Raw genomic sequence first — 23,350 nt, forward strand, 5'->3', positions numbered from 1 at the left:
CAGGGGCGCGAAGCTGCCTAATAAACCCAGAACGGTACCGCTGCGGCCTCGGGTCACTTCACCTTGCCTTACCCCGCGCGTTTGGGGCGCAAAGCGGGGTGCGGGAGCTCTTTTCAGCGGATTAGGAAATCGCAGCGATTTGGGGAAAGGCTTCAAGGGAGAATGGCAAACACTACAGCCCGTGTTCTCAAGTTTCTCCATTTCTTACAGGGACCCCAGGCTAGGAGTCCCCATGTCGCGACAGCCGGGGTCCCCAGGCTCGGCGGCCGGCCTCTGCGCGGGTCCCTGCGCCCCAGCTCCAGGGAGAGCCAGGCCTCTGGGAGAGGGACCTAGGCACCTTGGGCCCAGGCGGCCGCAGATCGCGGTGGACAGAAAGGCTGATCCGGGGGCACGCTTCAGAGCCCTGTCCGGGTCCTGATTCCTCCTCCACACCCTAAAAATCCCTCCCGGGTCGTGAGCACCACTAGGCAGCTCGTTGTGTGCGCGCCGGCCGGCAGGCGAGCGACGTGAAGGGCTAATCGGACGAACTGAGCCCGGGTGCCGCTCCACGGTCCCCGGCGCTGGGCCTGGGAGCTCGGAGGCCACTCTAGAGAAACGGTTCCAAGGACGAGGCGGGAGTCCCGCGTCCCCATTCCGTACCCCCAGTTCCCTGCCCGGAGGTGCCCCGCGGTCGGCCGTGGCTCCCGCTCACAAACTTTGTCCTGGACTTGTTCACGTCCTCGGGGACCGCGCAGCTGTCGCCTCCACCGGCGAGAGCGAGCGCCTCCGTTCCAGGGGTCTTCGCCCTTCGGCTGCCTGGCTGGCTACTCCCCCTCCCCTCCCTGCAATCCTGGAAAAACCACCCTAGGACTCCTTCCCGGTGCCGTCTCAAGTTCGGGGCGCCACGATCTGCCGAGGGCGAGCACCAAATCTGGAGCATTCGGGGGCGAAGGGTGCATGTACTGAGGGGAGGGAAAGATGCGGAGATGAACTCGGGGAGCCGGATCGGGACACCTTCCTCGTTCCGCACCCGCAGCAAAGTGCGCTCTCCGCTGAGCTGTGACCCCAGGGCGTCGGGCGCCAGCGCCCCGACACGGGTCTCCAGCTTCTGGCCAGCTCCGAACGCCCCCGGGGCACCTCATTCCGCCGCACAGGCCGAGGGCGGTGGGAGCGTGGGGCACCAGGACGCAGCCAGCTTCCCTCCCCCCCCACCCCGCCCTACTCTCGGAGTTCAGCTCGGAGCACCAAGTAAACTTCCTTCCCGCTGGCAGCAGGGCCGGGGCGGTGGAGGCCCGGCCGGGGGCCCCGCGTGCGGCGCTGGAAGCGCCGTGGGGCCCGCGAGGGCGGGCGCGGACGGCCTCTGCCCGCGCCCGCGCCCCGCGAGGCGCCGGGGTCCTGGCCGCGGCTGGGCGCGCGGCTGGGCTCGGCTCCCGGGAGAAGCCCGGGCGGAGGAGCCAGGCCGGCCAGCCCGCCCTCCTCCTCCTCCTCCCCCCGGGAGGACCGAGCAACTCCTGAAAGATCCCGCCGGGAGATGGGCTGCTGGCTCTTCCCGGGGCAGGGGGGAAGCCGCAGAGGCAAATTGAGAATTAAAAGGAAGAGGAAACACGCCGAGTCGAAAAGGCGAGCGGGGCCGCGGCGGCGGTGGCGGCGGCCGGGCCGGCGGGCGCGGGGCGGCCGCGTGCCGCGGTCCGGGTGTGCGTGAGTGTGAGCGCGCGTGTGTCCGCGGCCGCGGGCCGGAGCACTCACCATCTCGCCGGGGGAGCGAGGCCACTTCGGGGTCGGATTGGAAATGTTGAGGCTTCGCTTGCTTCCTCCGCGACATGCTGGCTCAAACATCAGCTGGGGCAGAATAAAAAATTACTAAAAAAAAATCTTCTCAAAATTACGGAAATCGAGCGGCGGCGGCGGCGGCGGCTCCCCCCGCCCGCCGGCCCGCCCGCCCCCTCCCCGGCTCCCCGGCCCCGGGCGCAGCGCGCATGTGTCCTGCTATAATTATGATTATCAATAATGCATTGCGATTAATCATAGAGGGGTTCTTTGAAAGGCGATTGGCACCGGGCCAGCGCTATTCAAACCCGCTCGCCTTAATCAATTAGTTCGTGATTTGCTGCAGACCCCTGTCTCTCCGCGCGCTGGCCCAATAAGCCGGCCGCGGGGCTGGCTCTGCGCGCCGCGCCGCCCGGCACTGGGTTAACCCTCTTCGCGACCGCCTGGGACTCCGCGGCCCGGCCGCCGGGGGCCTGCCTCCTCGCCACTGCGCGCCCGGCGCCCCGGCCGGCGCCCCCCGCCCCCTCGGGCTGGGCCGACCCGAATTAGCATGCCCTCCCCGGAATTAAGCCGGCCTGGCGGGGGGTGGGGGTGGGGCCGGGCGGCGGGGGGCTGGGGACCCGGGCTCCCGGCGCGCTGCGAACTTCCCAACTCCCGCGCACGACGCGCCGGCCCGCGGGGGGGAGTCCCGTGGCGGGATTTGAGGGGGAGGGCGTCCCGCTTCGTGAGTGTTTCTTCGTTTCTTTAAGAGCTACCAGAAAGCAACCCACCCCCACCCTCATAAAAAAAAAAAATAAGCAAGTGGGGACGAGCCAGCCCCACGCCGGTCCGCCTCCCGCCCGCGGCCCGGCCTCCCGCCCGCCCGCCCGCCGCCTGGCTCGGCGCTGCTTCGCCCCGAGTTCTCCATGCCCTGGATCCCGGGCTCGCGGGGGCGCGGAGAAGAGGACCGAGGAAAGGTTTGGGAACGTGATGGGCTTGGGGCTTCGGGGGCGGGTGGGTAGGAACAGCTCTCCCGCCACCCCCACGGCCCCCTCCCCCCACCAGGGGCTCAGCGCCTCTAGCCTCTCGCTGGCTCCCTCGCTCCCTTTCTCTACCTCGGACATTCCCAGGACAATTAGGGCTGAAGTTTTCGGGAGAAGCGCCCCGAGCCCGTGGGATAAGGGGGCGGCCCGGCTCCGCCCAGGGCCCCTTCCGATCCTCCCCCCGGCTGCCCGGGTTGGCTGCAGGGCGCGTCACTCCGCAGGGAGGCGGCGGCGGTGGTGGCGCCGCCGAGCCCGGGGCGGGCGGAGAGCGGGGACCGGCCTGGGCTCCGAGTTCAGCTCCGGCCGGGGGGAGGGGAGGGGCCGCCGCTCGCCCGGTGCGCTGCAGCGTGCCCCTGGCCAAGGGAGGGGAGGCGCGGCACGGCCGAGCCGCGACCCGGGCAAAGCCGGCTCCCCGGACCCCTGAGCACCCAGCTCTGGGGGAGAGGGCTCCCCAGCCACCCCGGAGGAGGTGGCGGTGCCGATCCGGGAGTGAGGAGTGGGGCGGGGAATGCCCCTGTCCGCTGGCGTCCGGCTGCTCGGAAGCTCGCCTTTACTTTTCGCGCACTCGCCGAGTGCGGTGCCCAAACTTTTCGCTCTATCTCCATCTCCCCGAGCTGGGATGCAGCCTCCTTACCCACGCCCCAGAATCTGGAGCCCGGAGTCCGGGCCCCGCACTCCCTCTGCCGGGCTCAGGCGCCCGCGAACCTCAGGCTCGATCCTCAGCTCAGCCCAGCTCGTCCCCTCGCGCCTCGGGGTCTCTTGGCTCCGAGGTTCCCGAAGTCCGGCGCCCGAAGGACTAAACTCTGCTAAACTTGGGCGCAGTGATGGGGGAGGCGGGGGTGCAGACACACAATCCCTGCCCTATCTCGCGATCGGGAAGGCAGAGGGCTCGTGAGGACGCCCCAATTCGGGAGCGCGCTTGTCTGGGTGGTGCCACAGTCGGTTCGCGCGAAGTGGGCACCGATCACTCCAGCAGAGCCGGAGTCTGGCCGTGCGCGCGCCAAAGACCCTTTCCCTCCTACTCCTCTTCGGTCTTGAAGTCTTTTTTTTTTTTAAGTCTAAATCTTTTGTGTACTGTTGAATGTTTCCGTTTTCCGCCTGCTGACTTTATTTATTTTCTTGATACAACTTCTGCGTTCTCCCTGTTGGCCCTTTCTTTGGCTTTTCTCGCATTTTCCCTGTTAGCCCTCTCTCAGGCACGCACACACCCCCCGCTCTCCCTGGCTCCCCAGGTCCTGCAGGGTACAGTAGATTTTGATAAAAAGACAAACGAAGCTATCAGTGAGGCTGATGTTGAAGAATGAAGATAATAATGTTTCCATAGGTGGTGCTTCAAATGCCATTATTTCTCACTGAATATTTAAAGAGATCCCTCGGCAAAGATGGATCTGCACGCTCCTGGGATGCGAGCCGCTGGCTTCCCCAGACCCCCGGGAAACGTGTCCAGGAGCACGTGTAATCCCCCACCCCGCAAACCAGCGCCGTCTCCAGCACCCCAGCCCGCACCCTCGCAGGTACGAAGATGCGGCCCCCGCACTTCCACACTCGTCGCCCCGCACGTACACGCGTGCCGAGGCACCCGCGCCCGTCGCTAACGCTCTCGGCCTTTGGCAGGTCCGGGCCTCCGGGAAGCCGCGGGCTGCGGGGGAACCGAGTCCAGCTGGGGGGTCCCGCAAGCCCTTTCTCCCGGTGCGCGCCGCGCGCACGCGGGAATAGCTCCACATGAGCTCCTTATTGGGTCTATATGTGACTGAGATAAAGGAATTAGAAGAAGAAAAAATAATAATAAAGGCTTTCCCTCCTTCCAAACAATACAACAAACCACCAAACGAAATGAACATGCAAAAACATCTTCGCGAAGTTTAATTAAAAATGGGCGCGCAACGACGAATTAATTGGGGGGGAATCCAAACTTTAATAACTTTTTTCGTTCTTCTGCGTCTTCGACGGCGTAGAGGCGGGCGTCTCGCTCCGCGCGCGGCGCCCCCCGCTAATTTCTTGTTTGTTTTCTTTCCCTGTGCGGCCGGGGGAGAGGAGAGGGAGGTGGAGGAGAGGGGGATGGGAGGAAGGGGACGGTCGGCATGGCGGGGGAGAGAATTGGTCTTTATTGTTGATGGCAATACATCAATTACGGGCCATTGTGTCGGGCCCAAGTTCCGTGGTTCGCTGACGCGGGCGCCGCCGTGTCAGGGAGCTGCCGTGGCTCCGGGAGCCGCGGCGCAAAGAAATAATTAAATCAATAACAACGTGGGAGACAGAGTGGGGGTTAATTTTTATTTTGAAGCAGGGCGAAGGAAGGCAGCGAGTGCGAATGAGAAGCCACGGCTAGTGTCCCTCCCTGTGCCCGGTGCACCCCAGAGACCTGCGCGCGCTCTCTGGGGTCGCGCCCTTGCGGCCCAGGGCTGGGGGCAGCTGCCAGGGGTGGCGGGGGAGGATCCTGGTGACGAGGCTCCGGCTCGCCAGTTCCTCGAGAGGGCCCGGCACCCACGAGCCGCTCCTCGAGAGGGCATAGGGGTGGCCCGAATCGAGGTAGCAGCTGTGCCGGGGTCGCGACCTCGCGGGCCGAGAGGAGCCGCACCCGGGGGAGGTGCTAGGCTGCCAGCCCGCTTCTGGAGGGGTGGCTGCCCGGCTCTGCCCACACGTCGCGTCGGTCCTCCCAGGCCCTGCGGTGTTCTTGGTGGCTTAGCGGGGCCCGAGGGTGCTGCGAGGCCGCCGCTGCGTTCTCAGCGCAGGAGTCGCCCATCCTGGGAAGGGGAGGGCCTGTTGGGGCTCCCCCACACCCTAGGCCGGCTGCCTCTACCCGCGGAGCGACCTCATTCTGGCCCAGTCTGACCCCGGCTGTGGGACCAGGCCTTCCCTGGGCTCCAGACCCTGGGGCGTAGCGTTCGGCCCGCGCACGTTGGGCAGCCCACCCCAGAACTGGAGGACGCCTCCGAGCGTCCTCCCCACGGCCCCGCTTCCTCGGGCCGGGCCCCAGGCCACGCTGGCCCGCGGCCGAGGCCAGGAGGGCAGTAGAGGAGGTTTCGTTTTCCGAAGCCAAGCAAAAAGCGGCCAAAAGGCGGCAGCGGCGCCCTGGGGGCGCGGGGGGAGGCGGCGCCTCGATGGTATCAACATTATTGATGGGGAACCGTTCGGGGCAGGAGCCCGGAGATCAGGTTCCCAGTCCCTCCCCTACCCGGAGGTGGGTGGGACGGAGCGAGTGTGGTGTGTGTGTGTGTGTGTGTGTGTGTGTGTTTGGGGCTGGGGGCGCCGGGATGCCCCCTCGTGAGTCCCTCGGAGTTTACTTTAGTTTCCTTGTCTGAAAGGGAGAGGGAAGAAGTTGAGGTGACTTGTACCCGAGCCCTTAGGGTTGAGGCTGGCGTGGTGGGAGGAGGGAGCAGGAGAGCGCGGCTGAAGGCAGAGCCCAAGTTCGGAGAGCCCGCTGTAGGTTCGGTTATTTTCCTCGCCCCGGCACTCACTGGCTTCTCCAGGAGTTTGAAAACACTCCTTTTCCCCACTGATCTCTTGTCTCTCAAATCCTAACCTCTGCTTGCACACTGGCGCGGCTTCGAACCCGAAGGCCCGGAGGAGCAGGCTCCGCCCGGTGCCCGCGCCCCTGGCACCAGTCTGCGCCGTGTGCGCCTTTGGCACCCTGGCTCCCCAGCGGCTAAGTCCCGGTGGCGGCGAAAAGGCACAGTTTTTTCGAGGGGTGGGGGGTTCCCACCGCGCACCTCCAAAGGCTAGTCTGCAGTCGGGCGCCTGGAGCCGTGCGGGACCAAAGCGCTCCGGCGCCGGCGGCCGCGGGAAACGCAGCGGTGGCGAGCGGGGGGGGCGGGCTCGGGAACCACCCGCGCGCACCCTCACCCTAGCCAAGGGTCCCCTACCCCTCGGCCGCGGCAAACTTCGTCCTCCTCCCCTGGCAGGGCCATTCCCACACCGGCGCTGAGACTGACTTCGCCGGCGACTGCAAGTACCAGCGACGTTTGCTTTCCGTCCACACCGAGCGTCTTGCACTTCAATTCATTGCGCCCCGCATGCAACAGTGCCTCACTAAGGGGGTTTCTGGGTATAAAATTCTTCCCAAAGGAAATGTCCCGAGGCGGAGAAAGTGGAAAACACTAATCGAATTTATAAAAAGAAAACCTTTGCTTCCTTTTGGCTAAATCCCATTGCGGTTTTCCGAGCGTAAAAAAAAAAAAAATCATCTCCGTGCAGGAGTGGAGCTAATTCTTGCATCTTGGTAGTAGGGATGTTCAGAGCACCAGTGGGGAGCCTGGATTCCCATCTGCCCGCTCCAGGAGCAGGACCTCAGGATCCAAGGCTGGCGATTAGTTCCTGTATGTTTTCTACTGGGAATAGGTGTGAGAGCTGGGAGTGTGTGTGCATTTGGGCGTGATTGGGGGTCTGCCAGGAAACTCATTCTCATTCCTCGAGGAAGGCTGCTCAGATAACCTCCCGATGGGACTCCTGGGTGAACTCATTCAGCGAATCTCTTTGCAACCAAGTTTTCTTTTTGAAAGAAATTATACACTGCCACATTTCCAGCAAAACTTCCACTTCCAAATGGGAGCTGTGCGCCCTGGTTTTATCCAAAGGAGGTGTGCAGTGTAACCTAGCCCTGTGGGTAGCTCCTCCCGGTCCGTGTTCATGGAGCAAAGTGCCTTTTAGTTTCTGTTTGGTAGAAAGAAAATGCCAAGGTGCTGGGGCCCGGGGAACTTGCCCGAGAGCAAGGCCTGACTGTCACTCACATTAGTGGAAATTTACAAATCCCATAAGTCCTAGCTGAGCTGTGACTTCCATGGCCAGTATTTCTCAGGGCTTCCATTGCCTTTTGCGGGAGGAGGTTTTTTTTTTTTTCCTGCCTGATGGAAAAGGCTGTTTCTTTGGGGAATTGCAGTCAGAGAGAGTCACAATCGTAACTTTACCTTGTCTGCACCAGGAGCTTCAATCCATCAATCGCATGTAACCTCTTCAGTTCAAACTGCATCCTTCCCTTTCCAGCCCCATAAGAGGGGTGAGAAAGAAAAGGGGAGATAAGGAGGCAGAGAGCCCCCTGCCCTCTTCTTCTTTTCATATTTCCCCTTTTCCAACTTGCCTAAGGTTTCTTGATTATTGCACTGTCATTTGTTTCTTTTAATTTCCACAATCACATCACTGTTCTCCCCAACTCCGCATGCCATTGAACATGGAGTTGGAAAGGTAAGAGACCAACAAGTCCCAGCTCCAAGACTCAGGGTCTCCCTGCTTTCTTGCATCTTCTTGAAACAGACGCAGTAATCTTGTAAATTGCAATCAAATGGTCCAGCCTTCCCAACCAACACAGTAATGTTAGCCACTGACTCCAACCTTTTCTTCCTCTTCACCTGCATAGATTCTCATTCTGTCTTGGCTCCCACTCTTTCATCCTGGGTTTCCTGTTTCCCCCAGATGGCTTGACTTACTGTACAGTAAAATCCAGTCGCTGAGAACACTGTGACGCCTGTGACTTGGGCTATGTCTTGCATGTCTTGCTCTATGGCCTTTGCTTGGCCGTAATGAATGTTTGGGGACTGAACACAGATGCCAGCAAGTTTCTCCTTCGCCAAACAAAACAAAATCATTGCAGGAGAGTTGGGGGTGGAGCCTCTGTTTTCCAGGTTTGTTTTTGTTTTCTTTTTCTTTCCTGGAGCCCCCAATATATCCAGTGTGAGAGAGGGGTCCTGAGCAAACCAGCGTCTGTTCCCGTGGCATCCTTCACCCTGGCAGGGTCTCTTTTGCTGATCTGGAAATCTGCAGCAAGCTAACTCTCTTCCATGTGTGCTACCTGGGTGTGGGGAGCGTGGACTCAGAGACAGGCTACGTGTGTCTTCCACTTGAGAGTCCAGGGAACACAACCTTAGGTCCGTGCTCACGGCTGGATAGTCTTTTTATTTTATTTTATTTTATTTTATTTTATTTTATTTTATTTTATTTTTTAACAGGCAGAGTGGACAGTGAGAGAGAGAGACAGAGAGAAAGGTCTTCTTTTGCCATTGGTTCACCCTCCAATGGCCACTGCAGTCAGCGTGCTGTGGCCGGCACACTGTGCTGATCCGAAGCCCGGAGCCACTTGGGCCATCCTCCACTGCACTCCCTGGCCACAGCAGAGAGCTGGCCTGGAAGAGGGGCAAGCGGGACAGAATCCGGTGCCCCGACCAGGACTAGAACCCGGTGTGCTGGCGCCGCAAGGCAGAGGATTAGCCTAGTGAGCTGCGGCGCCGGCCTGGATAGTCTTGTTTCAATGAATATTGCTGCTGTCTGTTTCCTGCTCTGTAACATATGGCCCAGAGAGAAGCAGCACCGTGCTTACGAGAGCATCCAACAAGGCTGAGCCTTGCCTCCTCCCAGCACTGTGACCTGCATCTGCTTCCAGCAGTTTCTTCATCTGTGAAAAGGAGATAATAATAGCCCTTATTTCATAAGGTTCTAGCGGGTTAAAGGAGTTGATATGGATGAAGAATTTAGAATAGTAGCTGGCATGTAATTAGCATATTATAAGGGTTAACTATTATTGGTATTACTCCACAGGGCTGTTGGGAGAGTTGAAAGGTATGATATGGCTAAACAGCATTCTCAGTTCATCCACCCATCCATCGATCCACTCTCCAGAGAAATGTGCTAGGCACAGGGCTACAACTGTGGAACAAGCACTGCCATTGCTTTCTTTGCTTACAGGCAACTAATGAAGCCGATGAGTTCCTGGGAGTGTGTTATTGCCTGGCTCAGCATGAGGGTGAAGGGAACAGCATATTGGCAAGGGTAGAAGCAGGGCTTCATCCCCAGGAATATGTCCAGTATTCTAAGGGGAAGCTCCACTTTCCCATTTGTGCAGGGGCCCAAGCCCAGTCGCATATGTGGGTCATTTGAGACAGAGACAGACCATTGATGTGCTTCTGGAGGTTTTTTTTTTTTTTTTTTTTTTTTTTTTGACAGGCAGAGTGGACAGTGAGAGAGACAGAGAGAAAGGTCTTCCTTTTCCGTTGGTTCACCCCACAATGGCCGCTGCAGCCGGCACACTGTGGCCCGGTGCACCACGCTGATCCGAAGCCATGAGCCAGGTGCTTCTCCTGTTCTCCCATGCGGGTGCAGGGCCCAAGCACTTGGGCCATCCTCCACTGCACTCCTGGGCCACAGCAGAGAGCTGGACTGAAAGAGGAGCAACCGAGACAGAATCCGGAGCCCCGACCGGGACTAGAACCCGGGGTGCCGGCGCCACAGGTGGAGGATTAGCCAAGTGAGCCATGGTGCCGGCCTCTGGAGAGTTCTTGAGCACTAGAGGACAGACCAGTGGCCTGCCTCTCAGGTGCCAGCCTGCATTCACTTGTTTGTTTTACTTGGCTCACATTCTGGAAAACAGTGTGCAGACTCTGAGCTGTGCAGAAAGCAAAGCAAGAAAACAGGGGCAGGTGTAGTGGTGCAGTGGGCGGAGCCGTCACTCGGGATGTCCGCGGCCCATACTGGAGTGCCAGTTGGAGTCCCGGCTCCTCTGCCTCTGTTCCAACTTGTGCCCTAGCAGGCAGGAGATGATGGCCCAAGTGCTTGGGCCCTGCCACTCATGTGGGAGACCTGGATGGAGTTTCCTGATTCCTGCCTTCAACCCTGGTTGTTGTAAGCATTTGGGGAGGGAACCAGCAGATGGAAACTCTCTCTCTCTCTCTGTCTCTCTGTCTTTCAAGTAGCTAAAAAAATTTAAAAATAATTCCTAGAAAGAAAAAAAAGTAACCCACTTAGAGTGTCCTAGGCTTTACTTTTCTGGCTTTTTCGGCTTCTTATTTTATCAGATTATGAAAAATTCATCATGGAAATTATCATAGAAGGTTCTGTAGTCCATTCTAATGGCTGGGGCCGAAAAGCCTCCTATCCAGTCCTGCCTTCAGAAGTGCCCGTCCATTGGGTCTGGAGTGAGGCCGCTGTGTGATTGCCCCATCGTCCCACTCATTGTTGGTACTGAAACCAGGTTGTGACCAAATGTCTTTTCCCATTGACAGGCAGAATGCAAAGTGCCCTTGTAAAACTCCCTCCCGCGTGCTTTGAGATTAAAACACTTTTTATGGCTCGAATCTGGACAAGGAACGAAAGTCTGAGCGACAGTCCAGGCTAGCGGTGGGGCCGTCGTGCGGAAGGGGAGCGAGACCAGCGCGGGTGATCCATTTCTCCTGCTGTAAGGGTTTTCCTGGGAAGCCGCTGACTGCAAATGTAGTTTAAGACCTTTCTCAGACGGCGGCCAGTGGAGGGAGAGGTTCCTTTTCCCCTGGTATTGGAGGGGGGGCGGGGAGGGCGACTCGATTTAATCTGTCACTTGATGTCCTTCTACTCAAAAATAGTGCCTGGGGACCCCCTGGGGGCTTTATGTTGAGGCTCTCAGGAACTTGGCAGTATGTAAATTATGGGTGAGTGTCCTTCATCGGTCCTGTGGCCGCCATCAGGGGGGTGGAAGCATGATTTAGCATTTCCGATGATTTGTAGGCGCAGCCAGTGCACTGGGGCCAGCCGAGGCCAGCTTTCTCACCATTGCAGCAAATGGGTTTCCAGGTCACGGCTGCTGTGTCTGGCCCAAGCTTCTGAGTCCGTCCCTGAGTAGGCTGCAGGGTCAGTGGGTGGCCTTCCAAATGTCTATATCGTATTAGGGAGCTGTGAGATTTTTTCCAATGTCAAAGGCTTTTTATCTGTCAAAAATACAGCTCTGTCTACAGTGTCCATCCACCTTCTCAGCCACTGGTTCACTTCACTGAGACAGCTGTTTAAAGCATATTTGTGAAGCACCTGCTGTCCCCTGGTTAGTGTGACAGGCATGAGGATGCGATGGTAGGCAAGACAGACAAGGTGCCTGCGCTTCTACTCAGAGTCTACATCATGGAGAAGAGGACAGGCAAAATCCATCCATCCATCCAACAACCATCTTCTGAAGTTCAGAGGATGATGGGGGCTTGAGAGAACAGAAACGGTGTTGTGGTGGAGAATTACATGTTGGGGCACAGGACAGGACATGGCAGTGTCCTGGGAAGGCCTCTGAGGAGGGGAACCTCAGGGTTGAGTTGTGAATGATGAGAAAGTGTCAACGATGCTTGGGGAGCATTCCAGGCCAGGCAAAGAGCAAGTGCAAAGTCCCCAGGTGGAAATGAACTTGGAGAAGTTCACTACTTTTTGTTTTCTTTTTTTTTCCTCTCCTCCTCCACCTTGTTGTAATTCCAGGAAGATTTGAGAAATTAACATTTCCTTTGAAAAATTCCATTTTTCTGATTGGATGGATAAAAATATTGTGGAAAATGTGTAAATGAAACAGTACTCAACAATAAAAAGAAAACTACTGATACTGGCAATGATGTGGCTGGATCTCTCTCTCTTTCTCTCTTTTAAAGATATATTTATTTATTTGGGAGGCAGAGTTACAGAGAGAAAGAGGGAGCGACAGAGAGGTCTTCCATTTGCTGGTTCATTCCCACAAATAGCCACAATGGCCAGAGCTGGGCTGATGCAAAGCCAGGAGCCAGGAGCCTTCTCTGGATCTCCTACACAGGTGCAGAGGCTCAAGCGCTTGGGGCCATCTTCCACTGCCTTCCCCGGCCACCAGCAGGGAGCAGAATAGGAAGTGGAACAGCTGGGACTCGAACTGGTGTGCATATGGGATGCCGGCACTTCAGGAGGAGGCTTAAGCTACTCTGCCACAGTGCTGGCTCCTAAGTGCATGAATCTAAAAGGTACTGTGCCAAGGGTAAGAAGCCAGAACCAAAAGAGTGCACACCAGTATAATTCCATTTATGGAAAATTCTAGAAAATGCAGGCTAATCTGTACTGACAGAAAGCAAATTAGTGGTTTAGTGGTTGCCTGCAGACAGACAGGGAGGGAAGGAGGGGCAGATTGTTGAGAGGCACAAGGAGACTTCTGGAGGGAGTTGAAATGTTTGTTAACTCGATTGTCCTGGTGGTTTCATGGTTTTGTATTTATTTCAAAACTGCTCAGACTGTGAGCTTTGTGTGCCACTCCGTGTCCTTCTGAACAAAATCAGAAGGACATTGGGTTCCTCATTTAAAAACTTATTGGAAGTGGATGCTGTCCATAAAGAATTTAAAGAAGCACTTGAACAGTGACATTCCCTGGGGCCTGGGCACACTGGGTCTGGGGAGGAGGCCTGGCTGGGGTGGAGGTGGGACTGTGTCGGCACTGGACTGCCTGCCTTGACCTTGGGGAGAACATCTGGTTTTCCTTGTGCTTCTGAGTAGTTGTGACTCCATTATTCTGCCTGGAACCAACGGTGATTTGGGTATCAGGTACAATCTAGCCTAAGAATTAAATGTCCTGCCTATGATGAGAGGGACCATGGCCCCTCGGGGCTGCACACCCAGAGGGGATTCACTGCCTGAGGCTGGATCAGTGCCACTCAAAAACCCAAACCCACTTGGGGCTGTTGGACAGGACCATAGGGATTCCTGGGGTTTGCCACAGACTGTCACTGGCGAAGGAGCACCTGGGAGTCCTTGTTTCCCTATCTTGTCATGGACCAGATGTTTTGTGGGACTTTAATAAAAGTATATTTCTAGGAAAGTGAGCCTTGTGGCACAGAGGGTTAAGTCGCCTCTCGGGACATCTTCATCCCATATCCCAGTGTCTGGTCTTAGTCCTGGCTCTGCTCCTGATCCAGCTTCCTGCTAATGTGCACCCTGGGAGGCAGCCTTTTCATCTCTCTTCATGCCATAGGTCACTCTGATGTGCTTATTCTAGGAACTTCTTCTTTTTAAAAGTTATTTATTATTTGAAAGTCAGAGTGACATAGATAGATGTCTTGCATCTGCTGGTTTACTCCCCAAATGCCAGCAGCACCCAGGCCTGTGTCAGGCTGAAGCTGGGGCCAGGGAACTCCATCCAGGTCTCTCATGTGGGTGGCAGGAACCCAAGCACTTGGGTGGCCATCTGCTGCTTCCCAGGGAAATTAGCAGGAAGTTAGGTTGGAAGCAGAGGTGGGAGTAGATGCTAAGCACTCCAGTACAGAATGCAGAGTCCCAAATAGTGGCTTAACCCAATGCACCACAACATCTGCCCCAGGAACTTCATTTTTTTGGTTAAGATTTATTTTTTTATTTGAAAGGCAAAGTTACAGAGAGAGAGAGAGAGATCTTCCATCCGCTGGTTCACTCCCCAAATGGCCACAATGGTCAGAGCCGGGTTGATCTGAAACCAGGAGTCAGGAGCTTCTTCCTGGTCTCCCATGTGGATGCAGGAGCCCATGCACCTGGGCCATCTTCTACTGCTTTCCCAGGCCATAGCAGAGAGCTGGATGGGAAGTGGAGCAGCCGGGACTAGAATCGGTGTCTATATGGGATGCCGGCACTGCAGGCTGAGGCTTTACCTACCACACCACACCGCTGGCCCTGGAACTTCGTTTTGAGAGGTGCTTGTGGCTACAGAGTGGGGTGAATATTTTCCTGTGTGTGCACTCACGTCTTTCTATAAGGTAAGACCAAGACTTAAACTCAGGGAAGTTTCCATCAGAGTTCTTAGCATCAGCATGAGATTCTGTTGATTTATGTATTTGAGAAGCAGAGAATGAGGGAGAGGGAGTGAGCAGGAGAATGCCCACCTACTAGGTCACTACTCAAATGCCTGCAGTGGCTGGGAATGGACAAGGTTGAAGGCAAAAGCCAGGAAGACTATCCTGTCCACTTGCCTGGGTGGCAGAACCCGAGTCATCACCCCTGCCTCCCAGGGGCTGCTTATCAGGAGCTGGAGCCCGGAACCAGAGCTGGGGCTTGAATCCAGCTCCTCCAATGCACTGCACAGGCGTTCAGCTGCTGGGCCAAATGCCTGCCCCTGGAGCTTCCTTTTGATGGAGGATAGTGGGGAGACACAGTGTGAGGGTGCAGACATGTTAAACTCCCAGGAGCTGGGCTTGCTTTGTGTTTTTTTATGGTGCTCTTTCAATGCCTTCGATTTGGAAGTGATGAAATTGGTGGAGAGCTTATAGCCAAGCTGACCCCACCCCCAGTGGATCCCACTGTCTTTGAACTTCTGATTCTGGATGAGTTCCTGACTGAGGCGAGCTGTCAGTCTGAATGACATCCCCCCCCCCCCCCCCCAGGCTCCAACCCTGTCTTCAGCATGATTGGGTGATTAAGATAAGTAGGAATCTATGTTTTCATTTTGCACTGTGACTGTGGCTGAAGAGCAGTATGGGTACAGCAGGAAGAGCCAGGATGTGGGAGAAAGATGTCTTGCTCTGTTTGTTAGTAGCAGAGTTCTGTCCAAGTCTGCTCACCTGCGGGAGCTGCGTTTTGCTCCCGTGTAACCCAAGCACCTTCCTCTGTGTAGCTTCCTGCTTGAGGGTGGGAAGCGGCCCCCACACTGTTGGCCCCACAAAGGCAGGACACACGGTTGGTGTTCAATAAACATTTGTTGAGGGAGTGAATCTGGAGAGAGGAGGATATTGCAGTCCCAGCAGACACACTCTAAAATGCACTTGTAGGGCGGCGGCCCAAACTTCAGTGCATTCTCCAAAAAACCTGAGAATCTTGTTAGCATGGAGATTCTGAATTGGAAGGTCAAGGGTGGGGCCTGAGGTTCTGAATTTCTAGTAAGCTCCAGGGTGCTGCTGGTGCAGCCATCACAGACCACTCTCTGTAGGGAGGAGGTAGGTCACTGGCCAGCAACCGTACACAGCGTGCAAGGCCATCACTTCAGCTAGTGGTCACGCAACAGGAGCAAGACTCAAGTCTCCCACTCATCCAGTGCCGAGAAGTACCTCTAGTCTGCGAGCATGCCTTGCAAGGAACAAAGGGCACCCCCTCTTTTTTTTTTTTTTTTTTTTTTTCCCCCATGCAGTGATGAGGGCAGCCTGGCCACAGTATTTCAGGTTTGCCATATTTGGTGAGCACGACAGTCTGGCTGTCTGTTACTCTGAGTCACCAGCCCGTGGCATTAGCATGAATAACCACTCATCCTGGTTAGAGACCGTGTGTGTTGAGTGCCTGACATGCGCTCAGCAAGGGATAGACACCCCAGAAAAGGTAGCGCCCTCCTCCGTCTCATTTAGTTCTCAGGGCATCCTGCTGAGCTGAGTGTGAATTGCGCAGGCCCTGGAGTGGTTCTCCCTGGATCCTGGGCATCCCAGCCTTGTCCCCTCATCTGCATCTTTGCTTAAAACAAGTGGTTTTTCCACTGGGGGCAATTCCAGCCCTGGGGATGTTTGACTTTACCACGCCTGGGGATGTTACGGCCTCAGAGAGGGGAGAGACCAAGGAGGCTTCTGAGCATTCTCCAGTGCACAGGGCAAAGCACGGTGCTGCCCATTCTTTGGTTCCCAGGTGAATGGCGCTGAGGCTGGGGCACTGTGGCTGACCCTGTTCATCCTATGGAGAATGCCTGCTCCAGTGTCGCCTTGGAATATTCTACCGGTCTTCTAAGTTGACTTTGGAGCGAGAAATTCCATGATGCAATTTTCCTGAATTTTTAGAAACATTTTTATTTTTTCTTTATTTAATTATTTTTATTATTATTATTTTTTACATTTTAATTGAATTACAGAGACAGGAATAGAGAGATCCTCCAACTTCTGGTCCACTCCCCAGGGTTGTGCCTGGCAGAAGCCAGGATCCTAGAAGTCAGCCTGGGTCTCCCACATGGGTGGCAGGGACCAAAACACCCGTGCCATGCCCTGCCGTCTCCCTGGGTGTACATTGGCAGGAAGGTGGACCGGAAGCAGTAGTGAGCCCTGGACCCAGGCACTGTGATATGGGATGTGGGTGTCCCAAGCCTAATGTTTGAGAGGGAGAAGCTGCTGGGGCCATGAACTCAGCCCAAGGCCAGTGAGGGCCTCCTTGTTACCCTGCCCCCAACCCCTCCCCAACCCCTCCTCCATACCTTTTTCCAGTAAGAACGTGGTGGTGTGGTTGTTTCATAGTCCCCTGCACTCTGTGAGGGAGGGAGGGAGGGAGACAGGAGCCCCGGGGTGCCTGCTCCTGTCCTCTCTTCCAGAGCTGGAACCCGGGGTTTGGTTGGTAGCCCCCTTCCTGGACTGAGATCAGCAAGGGGTGCCGGGGTGGGATCAGGGGGCGGGGTAGAGATGCACCTTGGCTGCAACGTCCACACCAGCATTTTTTTTCCCAAATACAACATAAAAGATATAGATTTAGCACCTAAAGCAACTAGTTTGGAAGAATAATGCCATTTTGTGTTAAAAAAAAAAGAGGGGGCACTGATGAGATGTGGTCTCCCTCAAGGAAATCATTGGGAATGATTCAGCACGTGGGTCTCTTCCTGGGATCTAGGAACCCTGGGACCTCCAGCAGCCGTCCCATTCCATGCAACACCCAGGAATAAACCGAAGGACCCCTGGAGGTGGCCTGGCCCGTACCGGCGAGCCTGGGAGAAATCTGTGCCACAGCACAAGGAAATGTTGCTCGAGAGGTGGCAGGGCTGCTGGCCGCGGGCTCCTGGCTGTGAGCTTGCGCGGGAGGCGTTTGATCAGAGCAGGGCCCGCCTCCATGCAGTCTCCAGCTGCTTTGATTGCCAGTACTGGGTGCAGTCGGCCTGTGACCCGAGAAACGGCCGTGCCACGGGCAGCAGGGTCCGGGTACCTCATTGCTCTATGTCTCTATGTTCTTGCCACGCAGGAGCAAGACCAGCGCAGGAGAGTCGGGGCTGCTCACTGGCTCGCTCCCTCCTGAGCCGCAGGCCCCTCCAGACACATCCCTGGCCGGTTGTCCAGGGATCCTTCAGAAACATGCATCCCTCTTCCGCGTTCCTTCTTCTAGAAGGGCTATGACCCTGAATCATCTCCCCACCGCGAACGCACTGGGCCCCTGCTGCTGAATGAGACAGACAGGTGTGCGTCTGAGGCTGGATGCCCGATCAGCCCAGTCCTGAATGATCCTTGATGCCCCAACACGGGTGTGTGACGGGAGACTTGCAGGCTCCGAGTCTGCAGGCCGAACTCACCAAAAGGAGGGTGCACCCAACCTTCTGGCTTGGCACGTGCCGGTAAATGACGGTGATCGATACCTGGCCCTAAGCACCAAGGAGACATGTTTATGGCATGCCCATAAGAGTTAATAATGTAGAGGAGACAAGAGCTGCCACCAGCCCCAACCCACGAAGGCATAAAGCCCATCTTCCAAACAAAGATGCGGAAGCACTTTAGCTGCAGAGACAAGGCTGTTGAGACCAGAGGTGGGTGGGAGAGTCAGAATGTGTGTCTGTTGGGCCAGGCCCAGGGGCAGGGAAAGTGTGTGGGGTGTGGAACTGGGTTGTAGGTGGATGCTTAGGGCTTGGCCACAGCTGGGGGCACAGTGCTTTGTGGCGCTCCCACCTGCAGCCACTTGGCCTCTGGTGGGAGGCTCCATTGTTTTGAACCTGTTTCTTGATGAAAATAATAGTGCCTGGCCTTGTAAGGTTCTTCTAAGGAACACATGAACCAATGTGTGCACATGCTTATTCTGCCCCTGGGACATAATAATAGCTCATTGAATGTTAGGAAGGAGAGAGAGACTGCTGCTGGTGTTGATGGCAGCAGTCACTTGTCTGGAATGTACCAAATGACAAAGTGTAGCCACACGCCCGACTCATCATCACCCTCATTGGGGAAGAAGTGGGTTCCTCCACTTCCAGGTGTGTGGGGGGTGAAGAGGTCCATCAGGGCAGGCAAGGAGCTGGGCGCGGGGTTGGTTGTTCATCCTCCAGAGAGAGATTTTGATTTTCTGTCTGCTGGTTCACTCCCCAAATGCCCACAATCACAGCAGCTGGTCCAGACCTGGAGTCAGGAGGCTGCAGTCAGTCCAGGACTCCTGTGTGGGTGGTGGGAATCCAAGGACTTGAACCCTCCCCTGATGCCTCCCAGGGTGTGCGTGAGCAGGAAGCTGGATCAGAAGTGGAGTCAGGACTCAAACCTAGGCACTCGAATATGGGATGCAGGTGTCCCGAGCAGTATCTTAACCACTGTGCCACATGCCTGCCCTTTTCCTAATTTTGTGCGTGTGTTTCCTGTTGGCTGTGTGTCCTGGGACTGTAAAGGATTAAGACGAGCAAACTGTAGTTAAGAAGGAGATGTTGTTGCCAAGATTGACCTTCACCATTCTTCTTTGGCTTTGGATGAGCTGGGCCTCCACGCCATTGTGCCAGTCAAAGGTCGCCAGTTCACGGTGAGACCCCAGGCAGCCAAAGTCCAAGCCTAGAGGACTGAGTTGCCAGTGTGGCTGCAAAGATTCAAGGCACCTGTTTTGGTCAATGCGCACCTTGTGTTGAACTCAGATCATTCCTTCCCAGGGGCCTTCTGAGCCTTCGCACCCTGAAACGGTGATCGAGATTTGCTGAGTGTACATCAAGACCTGCCATTTGTCTGAGACAGGGCCAGACATACAGATCTTATTACTTATTAATTATTTATTATTTATTTTTAAAGATTTATTTATTTATTTTTATGCATTTGAAAGACAGAGTTACAGAGAGAAGTAGAGAGAGAGAGAGAGAGAGGTCTTCCATCCATTGGTTCACTCCCCAAATGGCTACAATGGCCGGAGCTGAGCTGATTCTAAACCAGGAGCCAGGAGCTTCTTCCGGATTTCCCACATGGATGCAGGGGCCCAAGGACTTGGGCCATCTTCTACTGCTTTCCCAGGCCATAGCAGAGAGCTGGATTGGAAGCAGCTGGGACTCAAACTGGCAACCATACGGGATGCTGGTGCAGCAGGCCAGGGCTTTAACCCACTGCACCACAGCACCAGCCCAAAATATTTATTTTATTTATTTGAAAGACTGTTACAGAGAGAGAAGGAGAGACAGGGATAGAGGGAAAGGGGGAGAGAGAGCTCTTCCATCCATTCCCCAAATAGCTGCAACAGCTGAGACTGGGCCAAGCCAAAGCCAGGAACCTGGAACTCCATCCAGGTCTCCCACGTGGGTGGCAGGGACCCAATGCACTTTTCCCAGGCACATTCATAGGGAGCTAGACAGGAAGTGGAGCAGCCAAGACTCTAACTGGCACTCATGTGGGATGGCGTTGGCTTAACCCTCTGTGCCAGCCCGAGATCTTATTTTTTAAGCGTTTGTAGTGCTGGTGGGCTCTATCTTTCACCAAGACTGCATACCATTGGAGGGGGGTCTCCAAAGGAAATTTTGAACGTGGAGGACTGGATTCTAGCTATTTCAAGCCGACAACCACGACAGTAACACTGCTGCCCTGATCGTGAGGATCACTGAACTGGTGCTCAGAGGGCTGGGTAAGTTGCCCAGTTTCCTACAGGCAGCAATGGGCAGAGCTGGCATTTACACTTAGAGCTCTCCGAGTCTGGGACTCAGCTCCTGACCGCTAAGTTGCTCTTCCTTTGCCTGGCAAAGGCATTGGTGAGGATGAATTCAGCAGAGGGTAACAGGATACGCTAGGCAAACCCATCTAACAGTATGCGATTGGTTCCTGTACTCACAGCCGGTGAACCCGGGGTCTCAGCCGTGACATCATCCAAAGTCTGAGTCCCCTCTTGGTTGCAGGCTGGCAGTCATGGGCAGCAGGTCTTTTTGTTCCTTGCTCATGTCACTCCATGGGAAGTGACCGTAAACTTTTGTCCTTCTCTTTCTATAGTGCATGACAGACCAGTCTCATTGGCTAGAATTGGGTCACCTGACCAGTATCAAAACACCTGCTGCACAGGACTCACCTCAGACCTACCCTGGGAGCTGGGGTCAAACCCCAAACTGCATGGTCTTTTCGAGATGACAGAGGAGTGAGCTGCAGGTTAGGGAGTCCATCATGGCCCACTACCAGGGATAATAATGTGTTTACATGTCCATAAATATGTATGACTTGGACTCATGTTTTACTTAGAATAAGGAGCCAAGCCAATCAATGTATTCACCACAATGAGACCTGTGATCCAGTTTAGCACTCTCTCTGGCTAATAAATGCTTGACGTCAGAGCAGTAGTATAAACAGAGAGAAGATACATTATTTGTTCATTGTTCATGCCAGCTTGGATGTTAACATCTCACCCATGTATGGCCAAAACACATCTATTACAGTCACGCTGCCCTGGAACTTTGCTAACCACTTTCCATCCCCATTAGAAGCTTCGTTTATTTTTCATTGTTGTTTTTAAACACAGCTCGTGCCTTGGTTTCCATCCAGTAGAATTATGACACCGTCTGTGGATGACTCCTTGGTTTGGGGGAGGGATGAGGGTAGGACAGAGAAGAACCTCCACCAAGGACATAGCATTTTGCAAATATAGGAGCTTCCCGGAGCAGTAGTGCAGTGTCAGGGTGCCACGCGTAGCAAGCAACAGAAGTTGGACCAGCTTGAGAGGAGGGGGACTAAGAAGAACCTGGAGTGCCTCTGGCCGGATGCAACAGGACTGCAGGGAGAATGGCTTCCAAACCCTCCACTCCTACTCTCTTCTCCTGAGCATCTGCTCCATTCTACCCCCAGCACACCGACTCCTCCACTTCCGACAACCCCCATGGCTGCAAATGGGGCTGCCTAGGACCGTCATTGCCTTCCTCAAAGATACTGGATACTCTTTTTTGTTTGTTTCTTTCAGTTTTAATTTCAAGGCTGTCTGCAAGACTTCTGATTGGCTCCATGTGGCTTGGGTGCCAGCCCTTGAGCCAGGAGTCACATAGGGTTTGCAGGGTGATTCCCTCAATGGCTATGTAGAGGAGAGGGGCATGGTGGGACGATGTCTAGGAAGGAGTCCTGGCCATCAGACTCACCTAGCGCCCTGGAGGGAGGGGTGGCTGTAGGGAGAGGGAAGGGATTCGCTTGTGGTCTTGAGCTCTGCCTGGGGTTTCCCAAGGAGACTGGAGAGCTTCATGCTTTTTTTTTTCCCCAGGCAGAGTTAGTGAGAGAGAAAGAGAGAGAGAGAGAGAGAGAGAGACAGAGAGAAAGGTCTTCCTTTCTATTGGTTCACCCCCCAAATAGCCGCTCCGGCTGGCAAGCTGCGCTGATCCGGTGGCAGGAGCCAGGTGCTTCCTCCTGGTCTCCCATGCGGGTGCAGGGCCCAAGCACTTGGGCCATCCTCCACTGCCTTCCTGGGCCACAGCAGAGAGCTGGCCTGGAAGAGGAGCAACCGGGACAGAACCAGCGCCCCAACCAGGACTAGAACCTGGGGTGCCGGCGCCGCAGGCGGAAGATTAGTCAAGTGAACCGCTTTACCTCTTCCTTCAGAGGATCCTTGGAGGAAACTCTGGGATGGTTCAGGTTGATGTTCTGTAGAGCTGGGTGACTGGTGTGGCATTGTCCCTGTCCTCAGGAAGCTCGGCCAGGGAGACACATGTGCACAAAGCTAGAGTCTTCCCCAGGGCCCCCGGGGACCTCTTCGGCCACCCTCGCTGGGCCCCGCGGCAGTCATCTATGCGTGGACTCCTGGAGAGGGCAAGCATGTGTCTGGGACCCTTCTGTCACTGACTGTATGGGAGGTCTGTCGGCAAGGGATGGAGGGAAGAGCTCGCCTGACCCGAGGTGGAAGGAGGAAGTGCCGGAGGCACACACAGCTGGTGATGACGCTGATGGCGCCGGGAGCCTCACTGAACTGTCAAATGCAGCAGATGGAAGGACAGTCTGAGTGGGTCCAGAGGCTCCTGTCTGTGGCCCGGACTGGGACAACCCTTGGTGCTCCCTAGCACACCATCCAAGCCCCGGCCGCTAAAGCCGAATGTCCCAAGAAGTCAGCACTTGCCAGGTGCCCATCACACTCTCCCGAAACCCTGCATCTTCCCAGTATGCAGTGTTACTCACCTCCATGAGCATTCCAGGGAAAGAGAGACTGGCCGAGGCCGTGGGCAGGTGAATAGTCAGGGAGCCGTGGTGGGAGGGGAATGGCAGGGTGCAGGCTCTGAGGCTTCAGCCAGCTCCACCATAGACCATTCTGCCAGGAGCACACCATGTACCCTTGGGCCTTCACTGGGGCCTGGGTTTGCACTTATAAAACGAGAAGGTGGATGCTGCTGTCTCTGTGGTGCCTGGCAGTGCAAGCCCTTCCTGCTCCCCACCGTGCCCTACCTGGTCATGCCATTTCTAAGAAAGGCAATGATTAGCAAGTTGGGGCAGGAGCCTTGTTTGTCCCCGCCAGAGTCACAGCCCCCTACGGGTGCCTCGCACATAGTCGGTGCTCAGTAAAGACTTGTTGAATGAAGGAACGAATGCAGGTTGCTAGACTCTTGCATTAGTGTGGACTCCAGAGGCGCCTCCATTTCTAGCAGGAAGCCAGCCCTCAACTCCCCTACCCCAGGACAGCCTGCCCCTGATGGAGGATTACGCAGACGTCAGAATTGGCCAGGGAGAGAGAAGTCGGGCCCTAGCCCTGATCGTCCCTGTGGATCTGGAACCAGTACTGCTCTCAGGGTGCGCAAGGCTGATCTGCAGAGGAAGCCGGTCGCCAGGTGTGTGTGCAGAGTCGTGGGACGCTGGTGGGACTGTGTCTCAAGGATTCAGTGCTACTGGGGCGTCTGGGGCGTGGCAGCACCGTGGAGGGGGAACCCTGGCCCGAAGGCCTCCCAGCAGCAGGAGGCAGGCAGGCTCTATGTGGAAGGACAACACAAAGATTCCTTAAGATAGTAAATTAAGGCCCGGGTGAGGTTCCCAGCAGGAGAGTCTTGTTTGCTAGAT

General features: G+C 55.9%; 1 protein-coding gene and 1 long non-coding RNA gene across 2 annotated transcripts in view; one reads left to right on the top strand and one right to left on the bottom strand.

Moving 5' to 3' along the window:
* SALL1 (spalt like transcription factor 1) overlaps positions 1 to 3,811 on the bottom strand; it is a 17,236-nt gene extending 13,425 nt beyond the window's left edge. The window contains exons 1-2 of the mRNA XM_089319706.1: positions 2,841 to 3,811; positions 1,726 to 1,818 (exon numbers count right to left, since the gene is read on the bottom strand). Of these exons, the coding sequence (XP_089175832.1) occupies positions 1,726 to 1,801 (76 nt within the window). The 5' untranslated portion in view covers positions 1,802 to 1,818; positions 2,841 to 3,811. The remainder of the gene's footprint in view (positions 1 to 1,725; positions 1,819 to 2,840) is intronic.
* Positions 2,579 to 23,350, top strand: part of LOC108176725 (uncharacterized) — a 27,080-nt gene continuing 6,308 nt past the window's right edge. The window contains exons 1-2 of the long non-coding RNA XR_016224999.1: positions 2,579 to 2,702; positions 4,093 to 4,282. This is a non-coding gene — a long non-coding RNA (uncharacterized LOC108176725). The remainder of the gene's footprint in view (positions 2,703 to 4,092; positions 4,283 to 23,350) is intronic.

This window comes from Oryctolagus cuniculus, chromosome 18 (genome assembly GCF_051225735.1).
Source record: "Oryctolagus cuniculus isolate XC-2025 breed Fujian yellow rabbit chromosome 18, ASM5122573v1, whole genome shotgun sequence".
NCBI classification, from domain to species: Eukaryota; Metazoa; Chordata; class Mammalia; order Lagomorpha; family Leporidae; genus Oryctolagus; species Oryctolagus cuniculus.